At 38.2% G+C, this 15,670-nt stretch overlaps 1 protein-coding gene across 1 annotated transcript in view; it reads right to left on the bottom strand.

Annotated features, from left to right (window-relative positions):
• The window catches only part of LOC101480347 (protocadherin-15), a 214,916-nt gene that overhangs the window by 45,341 nt on the left and 153,905 nt on the right, over positions 1 to 15,670 (bottom strand). The window contains exons 28-29 of the mRNA XM_076887498.1: positions 3,516 to 3,625; positions 3,160 to 3,300 (exon numbers count right to left, since the gene is read on the bottom strand). Of these exons, the coding sequence (XP_076743613.1) occupies positions 3,160 to 3,300; positions 3,516 to 3,625 (251 nt within the window). The remainder of the gene's footprint in view (positions 1 to 3,159; positions 3,301 to 3,515; positions 3,626 to 15,670) is intronic.

Genomic DNA, 15,670 nt, shown 5'->3' with positions numbered 1-15,670 from the left:
ATAAAGGAGTGCTTTTGTGAAACACATACAAGGACAAGCACAAGCTTGACTGGCTGCAGTGCTGTAGCACCAGTAATTTCATCCTTCAGGTTCACGTCAGCAGATTGTTAATCGAGCTAGCTAGAGTTAGCCGATAGCTAAAATAATAGCAATGGCCTAAAATACTATGGTCAAGGTTCAAAATGGAGCTTCACAAACCAAAAGGAGACATCCCAGTGAGTACATCATATTTTATATAGAGTCTATGCCTGTGTCGCATAACAGATGTGTTTCAGGTTGTGGAACATTAATCAGATTTACTCTGATCCATGTTATGAGTTCAAGACATCCCTTTTAGATTTGATCACTTTCTTTTTGGCCCTGTAAAACTTGAATCATAAAATAACTGCCAGAAAATTGTAATTTTTTAAGTATTTATTGAAACTTCAGACTATTTCAATTTGCATATATCTGTTTTAATTTGTATCATTTTTGCTACATTTGGCATTTTTTGTCCAATTTATTGCTTACAAATGTATTGTTTCAGTGTTATTAGGTGTTTCAAATTGATTTGAAAGTTTGATTTTTGTGGTTTACGTTCATATTATCATATCCGCTCATTGGCCATAGCTTCTAAAAGAATGCCACTTGATTTAGATTTATGTTAAAAGCACATTGCGTACTCCTAGGAAGTGCATATGTACAGTATAGGCAAGTTGGTGTATCCAAAACTTGTCTGACAATGAATAAGAGTTTAAAATTTACAGCTAGAGTTACAACTTATTGCCACCATTAGCAAAGGTGAAAAAAAACCTCTCCCAACCAACCAACCCCCCCAAAAAACACCAAAAACAAAAGAAAAGCTCCGAGTTAAAGTAACTAATCACAAGCATTTCCCTTCATCAACAGCTATGATTAATTCGGCTACAATTAAAAGCTTCGAATGAAAAATCTGATTAAAAGAATCTCCTCATCTCTTTCATCAGTACTCTGATGGTGGGCTCTCATCAGATTTCATTAAAAAACTTTGGTATTGCAAACCATCCCAAACATCTATGCTTCCATTTTGATTCAAATGTCCCTAAAAAGTCATTGGCGTGTTGTGGTATGTGCTGTGGTACCGAGACTGTTCAATGAATGTTCTATGTATTGCATTGAGAAGCTGGAAAACAAACTGCATTTTCAGGGCATTCAAAGGATTTCAAAACATGGGTTAGTTAAGTGAACAATGACTAAAGGACTTCAAGTTCATCATCTGAAAGTATGTAGTGAGATATTTAAGACACTTCTCAATGTGGAGTATGCAAGTAATGGAGCAATAACATTGACCTGAAGGATCTGATCTGATTTTTGAGACATGTGTCAAGAAATCTCAACCCTTAATGATAACTGACCGCATCAGAGACGTCTTGGCCTTTCCAAGGCAACTGTCTTCACAAGCAATGTCTTTGCCAAGATTACAAACCAGATTTTGCATCAATAATTCATGTTTTAGTACTGAAAACACACACACAGAAAAAGCTGCTTTAAATGTCTTACATATCCTTTAAATATTCAGTATAAGCTACTGTGTTTTGTATTTGTTAATTGTACCTCAGAATGACTCACATTCAGTCTTTATCTGGCCATGAACAAGAAATTCAGAATCACACCCACGGAAAACTGCATCATAATAAATCAACCCGAGGGTTAAAAGGTGAATCATGTCAGAAAGACAGCACAAACCCAGGATTGTGAACTTTTGTTTACTTCAATACAGACAAAAGAAGAAAAAAAATTCCCTTAATAAACTTGCACTGCTGACAGTATAAAGCAAACAATATTCAGCTTATCTTTAACAGGCATCCTTAAAACACAAGCGCAAAACATATAGTTTCAAGCCATATCTTCACTTGAATTAAGAAGCAGGATTAACATATTGTTGAAATCTCCTATTGATTTGTTTCCTGATTAAAATGCGCACCAAGAAGAACTGAAGGAGTTCTGCTAATGACTACAATGACTTGTAGCTTTAATCCCAGCAGAATTCTTCAATTCAAATCGTTTAAATGAAACAAGAACAGCATGTGGTAAACACTATAATTAAGGAAGAGAGACCTTGGTAGCTGAACATCAATTAAGAAGAATGCAGATATGTTTTCAAAGCAAAAACACCAGCAGGCAGATGGAAATTGCAGAAACAAGAGGCAGAAACAATTAAAGAGGGGAAGGAAAGCCACAATTTCAGTTTTAGTCAACACTTGATCTCACATGCAATTGTGGCAACAAAAAAAGTAAAAAGAAAGACTTGAAAACTTAGATTACAGCTGGTTTACCACTGAACTGACCTGCACAGATCACTGAGTACCAATGCTTGGGACAGACTGGAAAAAGTTACAGCTTTACAGATATGATCTTCAATCTTCCAACCCGCTTGCCAGCTTATTTTCCCACTTTGATCATAGCAAACACTCTTTGACATTTGAGAAATAAATTCTAGGCAGTTATATAATTGCACATGTGCCGAGACCTCGAGTGAGAGGCAATGAGACACACATCTAGCTTTTTAAAAAAAAAATCAACATCAACAGTGAGGGCAACAAACTGGCAAAACCTGCAGCTTTGATAGCAATCTAAGCGAGAAGAAAAAGTTGCTTTAAAGGCAACACTAACTGACAAGGTAGAGTATAATAAAAAGTAGAGCTTTGTAGAGCGTGTGCAAGGTGAAAGTTTTAACACATGCACTGCAGCTCTGAACGTGTTGTGACATTTCCCTCATGAAGATGCATATGATAATGCAAATGTTGAACCGGTCAGAAAATAATGTTTAACCTGTCAGAGCTCAGGACAAAGTATGTGTGATGTCAGATGTCAGTTTGAGAATACTAAATCTTCCCTCCTAGACATTCCACGGTAATCTGTGAGTGATGTTATTGTAAGGTGGAAGCATTTAGGAACCACAACAACTCATTCATGACGTTTGCTGAGCTATGCAGAAGTTACCAGTGCTCTGCTCACTGTGAACAAGCAGATGTCCAAAACTCCTCTAGCGTTAACATCAGCAGAAAACTGTGCACCAGGAGCTTCATTGGATGGCATTTCATAGCTGACCAGCTCATGTAGGTGGCCCGGTGCTTTTTTCCATATAGTGCACCAGTATATTAAAAAAGGTCATGAGGTGTCCTGTCATCAGGCACTTACTTTTTGAGGGAGCTCGCAGGTTTGAAGACACCACTCTCATGGAGTCCGCCTCTACCTTCAAAACATAGCTGGCATTGGTCTCATAGTCCAGGGGCTTGGCAGTGTAAATGACTCCTGTTGTTTCATTTAAAGCAAACACACCTGGGTAGAACAAGACAGAACAATTAAGAAAGATAGAAGGGTGGCATATAGTTCCATAATGTTCAGTTAGTGAGTGGGATGCCGACAGCTAGTGAGTAGCGTTTTATAGGATGAAGTGGAAGTCATATAATGTCTCCTGAGCATACAGTGATAGATTTTGAGCTCCACAACCGAACACAGGAAAACTCTGTATAACCAGCTCTAAGTTTACTCACCACCCTCGTTGCCTTCGATGATGGAGTACACGATAGTTTGATTGACAGCAGATGCTAAGATGACTCCCACTGGGGTTCCAACAGCAGCCTCCTCGCTGACTGGCAGAAACCTGGCAATGGATCAGTCAATCAATACAAACTGATGAGAAAATGAAATATGTATGTGTACACTGTGGGCCAACCTTTTCTCAAAGGGTAATCACATTTTGGCAAGTTCAGTAGACATGAGAGTTGAATCTGTAAACTTCCAAGATATTCTTTTTTTCCTTCCTTCATGCTTACAGTTATATGATCCTTCAAACCCCAGAGACAAAGTCTATAAGTAGTGTTTACATTTTTAAAAAACTGGATTGTATAACAAATGCGTAAGAAGTTGCTCTTCGAAACTGCACTTAGAGATAAAGCAAGACGTGGCTGCTGAACAACAGCTTTTTTTTAAAAATGCATTTAATAAACAAACTCACTTAATCTTTGACAACACTCCTGTTTATATTCCTCAGTACAGTAATGTCAGACACCATAGATCAGTGCATTGCTGTTCTCCAGCCATATGTCAGTTATTGTTAGGATGCCTGGGTCGTCGACCCAGGGTTTTTGAGTTTATTATATTATTTATAATTTCTAGTCTTTGGGTTTTTGTTAGAGTTATGTCTTATGGTTTGTCTCTGTGTAATCCTTAGTTGCTGTCTTCCCTGTCCGCTATATCCCCGTGTCCAGTCAGTGTCTGTGTCTGCCCTGGTCCCACGTCTCTGTTCCCTCTGTTGTAGTGCCTGCATGTGAGTCTGTGTCTTTGTTCAGTCTGTGTTATGTGTTTCCTGTTTTACTTTGAAGGTCTCTGTCTTATCTCAGTGTGTTCAGTTTACGCTTCCTTGTCTCGTCAGTTCTGATTTGCCCAGCTGTGTTTCCCTCCTGTTGTCCATTCACTGATTGCTCCCTCTATGTATTTAAGCCCTGTGTTTCAGTTTGTCATTGTCGTGATCTACCCTTATCTTGCTGTGTGTTCTGTGTAAGGTTATTTTGTAGTCTTAGTTTTGTTACCCTTTTTGAGTTCAGCATTAAAGCTGTTTTGAGTTCAAGTTTTGTCTTCGGAGTCTGCATTTTGGGTCCTTTTCCTGCCTGCACACAGCCGTCACATAACAGTTATAGGATGCCAATGACAGTGTGACAAAACACAGCAGTCAAAACAGCCTCTGCTCTCACTGATAACATGAGTTGCACACAAAGAATAAAGTCAGTAAGGACGTTCTTTAAGCATCTATGTGTTTTTTGTAAAGTCCGATGTTCAACTGAGAACAAATAATAAAATATGCAAACTAACTGAATGGCATTTGTTCAGGCATCCTACTAAATACAGCTGAATCAGCAACCAGCAGAACAGCTTATGGATCAGCTGTTACCCTTTTATAAATCCTAATAGCAAATCAACAGGCTGCTCCATGTAAGTCACTTTAGCCTTGCAGATGCAAAGCTGCTTTGCAACCCACCTCGCCTCCTTTTCATGCCATGTCTGATCTAATCAGTGCCATGTTTTTGTCAGTGCATTCTCTAATGTGGGATGTTGCTGCTTCTCTCATTGGCTTAACATTCAGTTGGACAGGTGGGCAGATCCAAAAATACAGTCAAAGAGCCAAATGTGACAGAAAAAAACCCAGAGCATCAATGGCATAGCAGCTCATCTGATTTATCACAGTTCACAGGTTATTGGCCGTAAAACGACTAATATGATCTTGACCTTGATCACTGTGTGTAATATTTACTAAAAACGCTGCAGGAGGAGTGATGATTCTTGTGATTTGTGGACAAGCTCATTGACCCATTGGCTAATCATCTTTAAACTTCTGCTGAATTTAAATAAAGGGTTTAATTCCTGTTTAACCAATTAACTCGTAACTAATAACAACACAGTTAATTCCCATCATTTAAAACAGAGAAAATCCTCCATTTCAGAAGCTGGAGCCTGCACATCCATCATATTTGTGCCTAACACATTAAAAATATGTGATTATTAAAATAAATCAGTCTGTAGTTATTTTCTGCTGATATACCTATGGACTAAATAACAAATTAGTAGATGATCAATCCCACCTTAATTAGTGATATAAACCATATGTGACATATGTTAATGGGCTTTGGTCGTTTGACGAAGGCTTACATGATGTTTGGATGAAACTTGCTCTGATACAGCACATTTGGAACAACTTGTCTGACAGGTCCCATTAGTGGCCTGAGCCAAGCGCTGAAATTAAACCATCAATAGGTTTTCAAAGGGAACCCATGCGTGGTCTTGTTTTTGTCCACCTGCCTCTTATTGTGTGTGGTGCAGTTTTCCCTACTTACAACCCTGACAGATTTTCTAAGAATCTGGCAAATCTCAAATTTCCAGCAGGCTTCGCTCCATTAAATAAACCCAGTCCAGTCATTAGGCCAACCGTCACAGCTGGCTAAACATTATAACATGGGCTACCAACTGGCTAAGCTATCAAGCCATCACTATGTGATAAATGGGACTGCTGGAGAGTGTGAGAGAGTGCGTGCTGAATGTGTTTGTATGAATTTTAACTTCCAGTCCAGTCAATTGCTTCTCTAACCACCTGTTCTATCCAAACACTCTTGCAGGTAATGGTATAGTAAACCTGAAGCTAATCAAATGAATACAGACTCAAATAGGGACCTGTTACTGCTAGGAAAAGGAAAATAAAAACACAAGCTACTAGCGATATCTCTTTTCTATTCATTCTACTATTTCATTGCAAGGTATGACAGTGTGACAGCGACCCATCATGCATTTGTACCAAAACCCTGAAAGCCATCATTCATTTCAGTCTATGTGAATGTAAACAAGTCAAAAGATCTCCTGTGAAAAAGATCTATTGTGTCTGCAGTACTGATATTGAGGCTATTTTCTTCCTTTATTACACAGTGTATAGTAATTAAAGTGTTGACAGGAAAATAGCACAAAGAGACAAAGCTAACAAAAGGGCCTGGGCACACTCAGGAAAACTGGATGTTGCATTTTTGTCACTTGCTTCTGCAATCATATCCAAAGAGCAGATTTCACCACTTCTACAAGCATAGAATATCCATGCTCCCTTCCTTTCTCTTATCCAGTTCAGGGTCTCAGGGGTGCTGGAGCCTATCCCAGCTGTCATAGGGCAAAAGGCAGGCTACACCCCAGACAATTACCAGGTTTATCACAGAGAGACAGACAACATTTCACATTCACGGCCAATTTAGAATAGCCAGTTTACCAAACCAGCACATGCAGTCTTTTGGACTGTGGGGATAAAAAGGTGCGAGCTCCACGCGGAAAGGGCCCAGCAGGAGGGTGGATTCAAACCCAAGACTTTCTTGCTGTAAAATAACAGTGCTAATCATTGCACCCCTGTTTAAAAAGATCTGTAGCATCATAGCTGATACTGGGGTTATTTTCTTCCTCCTTTAAACAATGTACCATAAGTAAAGGGTTGCTAGGAAAGAGAAGCAGCTATAATACAATATAATATAGCCTTAAATACAAATATCTTTGTGGTAAAGACGCATTTAATTGAGAAAACGGCTGAGTTTCTTCAAGCACACTGTTTCTAAGAAGAAGAAAAAAAGAGCACCAGGAATACAGCTAGCCAACAATAAAGAATAAACATGAAGTGTTTTTTTGTAGTGCAACAACTTATCAAAAGGCTTGGAATAAATGATTTCCTTCCTTTTGTTGTACTATTAAAGCCAAGAACGCCTCTGATTTTAATCATTTTAAATTTAATTTTGTAATTGCTTTGCATTCATTTACTGTGTTATCTTGGTGTAACGCTCATTTCCTTGTGATAACAAGCTAATTATTTAGTTATGACATGAAAATAAACATTTTTATTACTCTTCCAGCACTATTCCTCCTCCTCCCTTTCTCATGTCTCTATCTTTCCCATTTCTATAGTTCATCCCCACTAAAATCTCAATTCCTCACTTAGACTCACTCCAGTCATGCCGTCTAGATTCCTCATCCTGCATTTTTCCCTCCACATCTCCTTCGGCCTCTCTATCTTTCCCTCAGGCTGCTGCTTCCAACCACCATCCCAGCAGACCTCAGCAACTACCAGCTATTTGTTATCCTTTCTTCCAACCCTCCATCTCCACAGTGGCTACTTGACAGGGATGAAGGAAGAAAACTGAGTGAATGCCCACACACATGCACGCATGTGCACACGCACCCATGCACATGCTCGAAACATCATGCTCTATGCGCACCTTTACATTCGCACATACACATAAAACTGCACATGCACAAAGCTCATTACCAAGCCTATGTCACACCCCCTCTTGCACTCTCTAATCATTGCTGTTCTGACTGCTGCAAGCTGGACTGATACTGATAACAACAGAAACACACACACACACACCTAAACTATATTTGCGGATATACTGTATTGACTGTCATTCATTCCCTAAAAGCTTACTACATGTGCAAAGTCATCAGAATTTCAAAAAAAACCTTTAACTTTAAAACTAGCTCTAAAAAAAGCACACATACCTACCCAAAGTACACATTCTGAATAAATACAGTTTGCAGGACATAGTCTTAAGAGAGTTTTAACAGTGTGAAAGGACAGACAGGATAATGGGGAAAGTGATAGATGCTGGCGATGATACCCTCCCTCCTTGTAGGTCTTTTTCTCAAAGCCACAGTCATCCATTTGTCCCACTTATTGTTTTTTTCCTCAGTTATTATCTCGTCTATTTCAGCTCCTGTTTCTTTATGATGCATCATTTGGCCCTTCTTGTCATTATTCTTCCATCCCTCCCCACACTGCTCCCTTTCATTTCTCTATTTCTCTACAGCAATTCTGGTCTGGTCCTTTTCTGCTGTGTCCAGTACCGGGCATTTCTTTGGCTCCGTTTTGCTTTGGCAACATCACTGCACAAAAGATTTTTTGTTGTTGTTGTTTTTAAATCTCAGATGAAAGTCATGTTTGATCTGATGCTTTACAATGCGTGGGAGGGCACTCCTGGTTGCACGCTGACAGATCAATATGGGCTGTTTTGCAGCAATGTTTCAGATTCATTCATCATCAGTTAATTAGTCAAAATATGTAAAAATATTGCTTCAATTAAACAACATCATTACAGTTTCATTACAAATCCTTTGAGAGCATCTGCTATATCAGTTGGTAGATAGATGAAGTGTTCAAACTGAAAGGCAGCCCAATACACAAACATGCAGGAAAAGCCATCTGATTGTTCAGGCAACTAGCCAGACACTGTAACCCCCTTAAAACTGAATATCCGAATGGAACAAGAAGTTTGTTAAAGTGAAAATTGGTGGTGAGCGGGTGGGAATTGATTCTGCAGAATGTTTTGGCTATTAAAGCACCAGCCTATACAACTTGTCAAGCAATCACATCCAAAAGCTAAATCATTAAACCACCATCCAAATGGCCACATTGTAAGGCTAGACAAAGTAAGTGGATCAAGAAACAGTGTCATGGTTGTGGCTGAGAGTCTGCCAGCTAATGGACATGATTGTCAGCTACTTTATCAAGTAAGGTGGATACAATATCACAGGGTCCCCTATGCTAGCAATTTCTATGAACTTTCTTTGGTAAATGATCCCATTTATTTTGATGCATTCGTACATTTCAAATAAAGGTTGATTCTCTTTACACCCTCTACGGCTCTCTTGCCATCTACATGGGTCCATTCACATCCAGCACAGGCAGTCAGATTTCCAATAAGATGAGCCCAGTTTGCTTTCTGGTAAGCATCAGCCTGGACTGCTGCAGTGCTGTAACGGTGGATAAAAATGACAAATTGCTGTTCACTCCTGCTGGTTCCAAATCTCTCAGTTTATCATCCTGCTTTTTCAGTAGGTCTCTAATTAGCTGCAGGATTTTCATTAGGAGACTGTAGAGTGAGGTAATAACCTTCAAAGGTTGGTTAGAGTTCTCTAGCTGTAGCTGGAAGTTTTAAGTTTTTAGTTAACATACCCTTGCTGTAATAAGAGCTTGTTGTGACATGATGGTTGAAAGTGCGGCTTTCTGATGAAGAAGTGGGGAGTTACAAAATCAGATACGTGAAAATTAGATTTTGAAACTGTTGCTTTTGGTCTGTTTAGAATGTGACATTAGAGCAGCACGCTGCAGTTAAAATATTGTGATGGTGAGCCAATATTGGTGATTTTATTACAGTTGCCGGGGCATGTAACTAATCTATTTTTTCTCTGTTTCTCATTTCTGCTCCGCACTGTCGGAATAATCAAAACTCATTTTCTGTACCCCCTGGCATTCTCCTGTCTCTAATCCCAAATCTCTCTCTTCTACCTCTCTCCATTCTGTTGTACTAGTCCACATGGAGCCGCTCCCTTTTCGTCACTCCTCCTTCCTGTCAATCACCCTCCCTTTTTTTTTTGCAGCAGTCTTTCCGACTCTAAAAGTGATTTTCTCTTTTTTGTATTCTGTCAGCAAGCGTCTTGGCATATTTTCCCCTTTTTACAGGCCTCTTCTCACCTTTTACTTTACAGTTTTGACACAATTGTCAACTCAAAGTCAAACGGCTTAATACATCTCAAGCAGTCTGAACTTGAGCGACGCAACATTCAAGTACCAATACATAAAACATGTGAAATTTCATCAGACGGATGGTTATATTGATTCATATAAACATGCAATAAAAGCAACAAAGGATGAAAAAGAATGAGAGAGTGAAAGAAAACCAAGAAGGGGGATAACAAAAATATATGTCCATGCCTTTGTGCAGTTTGTCTGGGAGGAGAAACTTCATCTAACCTCACTTCTATAAGCATGCAAGCTCACAATCTAAGCATCCTATTCTTGCAGGAAAATTGTATTTTAAGCCATTGAATCTAATGAATTACAAAAACCTTGGCTTATACTACTTTTAAATTCATTGTTACTGCATGGCATAATAGACTCCTTGTATTGACATCCTGATGTATTCTTTTTTATAACTGAACATGAAAAAGTATGTCTTGGGTCAAACTATAAATATTTGAGGGCATGTGCATGAGCATACACAGGATTGCATTTACATAGTGTTGTTCAAAAGATAATTTTACTGCATTTGTTTTCTTGGCAGTTCAGCCAGAGGCAACGAGTACAACAGGTTTCCAACAGATCCGGCGTTCCTATAATGTTTTTTCTAACAACTCTGTGCATCAAACCAGGTGTTAATGATTTTGCTTAAACCTAACTTAAAAAAAGACATGTTCATATTAGCCGTTGTATCGTATAATATAAGATATGGAGGCTTGCTTTCAATACAGAATTAAAAGATAAAGTTCAAACAAGAAGGTATTGCAGTGGGCTGGAATGATCCAGGATGGCATTGCAGTAACTTGTGTAATGATCAAATAAGTAATTCAATCTGATTTTTATACAAAATACTCTCAAGCAAATAAAATTTGAATGTGCTCCAATGTGACGGTCCTTCCAGCTGACATCGTAGAGAACGTGATGGACACCCCCCTGCGTTCATGCACGCAGATGTCCATAAAGTTGCAATAGAAGTGCTTTAGTATGCAATGTTTTTCAAAGGCATTCTTCAAACAATACAAATATGAATTGTTTTGGTGCAATTCAGGCATATTTGCTCACTGAAGATACAGTTGCTCTGAGTCTATTTCGCACAGTTAATAACTATTCTGGAACTCTCTCCCTCTAAATTTGAGATCTGTGGACTAAGTGGTCACTTTTTAAGAAACAACTAAAAACCCATCTTTTTAGACTTACATTTAGTTAACTTGCATTTAATCTTTTTTTTTTTTTGGCTTAATTTGTTGTGAAGTACTTTGTGATCATTGTCTCAAAGCGTGCTATATAAATAACAATAACATTTTACTTGCTTACTTACTTATTTAAATAATTGTCCAGACTGCCAAGTAATAGGTCTTATTTCTAAGGAATGTAGTTCGCTAAATCCACAGATAACGCAGCAGGACAAGTCAGCAGAACTTATGCGTATCCCACTTTAACCTCATACCATGCACGTTTTCAGAAGTGCTGTCGTATACCTATTATTCTGATCTAGTGTTATCCTTTAAACTGAAATATGCAAAAACAGATAGTCTTCTTTAACTTGTGGACAACAAATTTAACAATGGTCTTTTATTACACTAATCAAGTAAATAAAACAAAAATAAGAAACAAGCAAACGTTACTGGAAAGACACAGGTTACTGTAGAACAGCGTCGACTAAAAAAAAAAAAATTATACATTTCCCCCTCGGTCTCTTAAAAATGCCAGACGAGCCTCAGAAATGCAATTACGTAGTTTAATAGAAAAAAAAACCACATCTTTTTTTGGCATAGCACACTTAAAAAGGAGCATTGGTTATATATTTTAAATGTCACAGTATGTTTTTTTCAACTGTACTGCACTTCAGATTCTAATAGAAATTAAATTAAACAAAGGATAATGCAGTGAGTTTAAAACAAAATGAGTTTTTATGTCTATGTCTGTGATTTTACAATTTGAAGATTATTAATTAAGCAATGTGTCACTTTAATTTCTTTATCACATATTGACCTCGACCTCTACAATGCCATTAGTTCGCTCTTGGGATAAGTGAACTTTTGTGCTGAGTGTAATAAAAGTCCCACAATCCTCATATATCTCATGGGGAGGAGATGATATTACTATGACCTTAGCCTCTGACCTTAAACCACAATAATTTAATCAAATCATCTATGAATCTGAGTAAATGTTTGTCTGAATTTGAACATATTAGTTAAAGTGAACTATCAGGTTATGAGAATCAGGCATGAAGACACAGCTTCAGGTTTATAAAATGAAAAATAAAATTACTGAAATATCGAACAATAATGTTGAAAAAGACATACTTAAAAGAGCTATGAGAGCTAATTAAGAAAAAAGGAGAAATAGACTAGTGTGGCGTTATACTGCAATGAGTCAAAAAGAACTGCGTATAGAGGTATGTTTCTCACACTTTGTTCAAGCCTTAAGCCTTGAGAATTGAGAGAATATCTTTACTTGACCAAACACGCATGCATTTTCCAACGGATTCGATCCTGGCTGATGAAATTACTAATTTAAAAGCTATCTCCTCAAAGAAGAAGCTGTCTATCTTTATAAAGTGTCACGTGAGTGTCAAATGCATTGGTAGCACATAGTCAGTATAGAGCAGCAAATGTCCGATACACTGTGCACTTCAAAAGGAGAAACCAACAAATGTTGTAGAAGGATTTGGATAATAGTGGTTTGGGTAATACTTGACGCAGTCTCACAATGTTTCTTTTCCTCCTTGTGCTGATGTTAACACTGGCCCAGAACTACATTTCAGTAACCACAAATATCAAGATCTTTTCAAAATGCAACGTGGAACTTGAAAGAGGCCGGCCTTTCAGGGAATGGCAGACATGCAGTCCAACATTGTCAGCAACAGATTTTCTGTTTAAAGAAACTGTCCAAAATTGGGTTTTTTTTACAGTGAACCCAATTTAACGTTTTCCTTTGATCTGTTGGTCTGGTAATCTGGGTGTCAAAGGCAAGAGAAATTGTCTGCACAAGTGAGAGAAGTGAAATAACCTGGACCCTTTAGAATGACATCAGCCTATTCAAACCTATTCTGACTGTGGCTGCCATCCTTTTCATGAGTTTCATGTGAACCTCTGTTTGGTTTAAGGTCACAGGAAACTGCAGAATTCACAAAGTCATGCCACAATCTCCATTTTAAAAACTTGAAATATTCATATTAGCCTTGCCTTGTAATACTTCGGATACTTCAGGCTCATTTTAGCCCTTAGGTAAACTAAGCAAATTTAGGATTTGGTATGCGTTGTTTGTTTTTTAATAACACTGATGTTTTTATGAGCTGAAACTACGAATTTGCTGCAATATATTAAGCATAAAATCTGAAAGATTACACATGAAAACCATATGTCTTCATATCAACAATATGTGGGTACAGATGTCTACCTGACTGAGTACTGACTGATCTTTAAAGCTAGTAGAATATTTTGATTGGCTGTCTGCCTGCCTATCAATTAGATCGGATATCTCATTGTCCATCTGCATTGCATTGTTTCTCTGTTTGAATCTTTACCTGCTTGTATACTTCAGTCTGCTTCAGTCTGTCAGCTCATCTGGCACTTTAAAGACTTTTCCGCCTGTATGTTGATCTGTCTGCACGCATGTGCGTCTGCCTTTCTGCCTGTCAACTTCAGTGTGTTTTTGAAACAATGGATTCTGGCAGCATTGTCACTTGTTTTCTCCTTTTTTTCTAACCTCCTCAAACTTTTATGGTTGTATTTCCCCTGTTCTCCCACTCCTCACATTTCCCCCCCTTCACTTTCCATCTCCTACTTTTTCTTTCCATCTGAAACTCACACTCCACCATCTCCCAAACTGCTTCAATGCCACTATCCTCTCCCGACATTATTGTCTGTCCTTCTTATTTCTGTCTCAGTCTTCTTCCTCACCACTATCTCTCTTGCTGTCTCCCAACTGCAAGCAGCAAATAACACCACCGATGCCGTTTTCCATTTGTTGTCTGAGTCGTAAAAGTGCCAAGAGCACAGCATGTGTCTGTGTGCAACAGTAAAACAAGGTAACCTTGAAATGAATGGTTTAGGAAGCTTTGTAGAGCAACATATTAGATGTGCTTTAATGTACATTTTTATACCAGAGAGTACTATGATTTTCGAACAACACTCACACACTGTTTTAACAAGGTTGTATCTTAAAAATGATATTGTTAAGGTGTCACATTTTTGGCTGACTATATTGGCAACACAACCAACACAAGCATTTGCTGATGAAACTGGAAAAGTTTCCATTTAAAAGCTGCAAATGATGAAGCACTAATGCTGTGCTTAAAAGTCTTTTTTACTAAAGCTACAGGTGCTGTACTGCAGATGACTCTAAACTAAACAGGTGGTTGGTGTGTGAGTTTTAGCCATTGTAATTCACAGTGTTACACTTTTGTCCCTTTTGTTTTGGAAGAGTTTAGGTTTAAAAAGTGCGTCATTGGTCCATTTTCTGCCCAGAGGATTGTGATTGTTCAACTACTACTTCATGCCTGATTTTTTGGTACTTTTATTTTCCCTTTCATTTGTGCCCTCTGCTTTGGTGCATTGCTGGATGGGGAAAAGATATATACTGTACATTTTGTTTGCTTTGTGCTTGTCAAAGCAATTTTGAGTCACCGGGATACTGAAATATTAAACCTTGCCTGACCACGAACAGTTTCTATCCCTCAAACTCTACTGTGCATTGGAAATCAATAAAAGAAAACCAAAAATGACTTTTAACACCAAGTGAAACAAAGCAAATTTTGTTTTTTTCACTGACAAGTTTTTCTATTACGATCACTGACGTTTTAATGAAATCATTAGCATGTTGTTCTTGTTAAAGAATAAAAGCAATTAAAATGGCACATAAGTAAACACTGTGTATGGAGGTCACAAAGTCTCATTATCCTGTCAACATGAGTGTTAATTGTTAACTGTTATTTGGTAGATATGTTTCCTTGAAGGGCACCCTAGGTGGTCAGGCAGTGTCATTTTTGAATAGTTACTTTCCACCAGTACAGTCTAACGACTTTATTGCTCATACTTTCTCTTCCTTATCTGACTAGGTTTGTGATAATTCTGTGATAGCCGGAGATTTTAACGGTTATTTTTCTACAACTAAGGACAGATCCCCTCCCAAACAAATTCAAATGTCTACAAGGGCCAAAGCACTTTTAGATACTTGTAACAAACTTGATTTGGTTGATACCTGGCGGACTCTTCACCCTAACGATAAAGAATTTACTTTTTTTTCTGGTGTTCATAGAACAAGTAGTAGAATCGATTTCGTTTTCACCCCCAAACGATCACTGGGAAACATTTTGAGATGTACAATAGGTGATATTATTATATCTGATCATGCGCCGGTTTTTGTTCAGCTAAGTGATCTAAATCCTGTCCACATTTTTTAAAGGATAATGCAACCCCTGAAGTTTCTCCAGGCCTGCTTTGGGACACCCTGAAGGCTTACACCCGTGGGCTGATTATATCATATTCAGCAGGCCTGAAGCGGAAAAATCAGATGGAGCGACGAAAATTAGAACTGGAATTGCATGAACTGCAAGCTAAACATAATGATTCACCTTCAAAGCAATTAAGGAATGAAATTCAGGTGGTTAAA

Source organism: Maylandia zebra, linkage group LG8, assembly GCF_041146795.1.
Source record: "Maylandia zebra isolate NMK-2024a linkage group LG8, Mzebra_GT3a, whole genome shotgun sequence".
Classification (NCBI taxonomy): Eukaryota; Metazoa; Chordata; class Actinopteri; order Cichliformes; family Cichlidae; genus Maylandia; species Maylandia zebra.
This window is presented reverse-complemented; position numbering and strand designations above follow the sequence as displayed.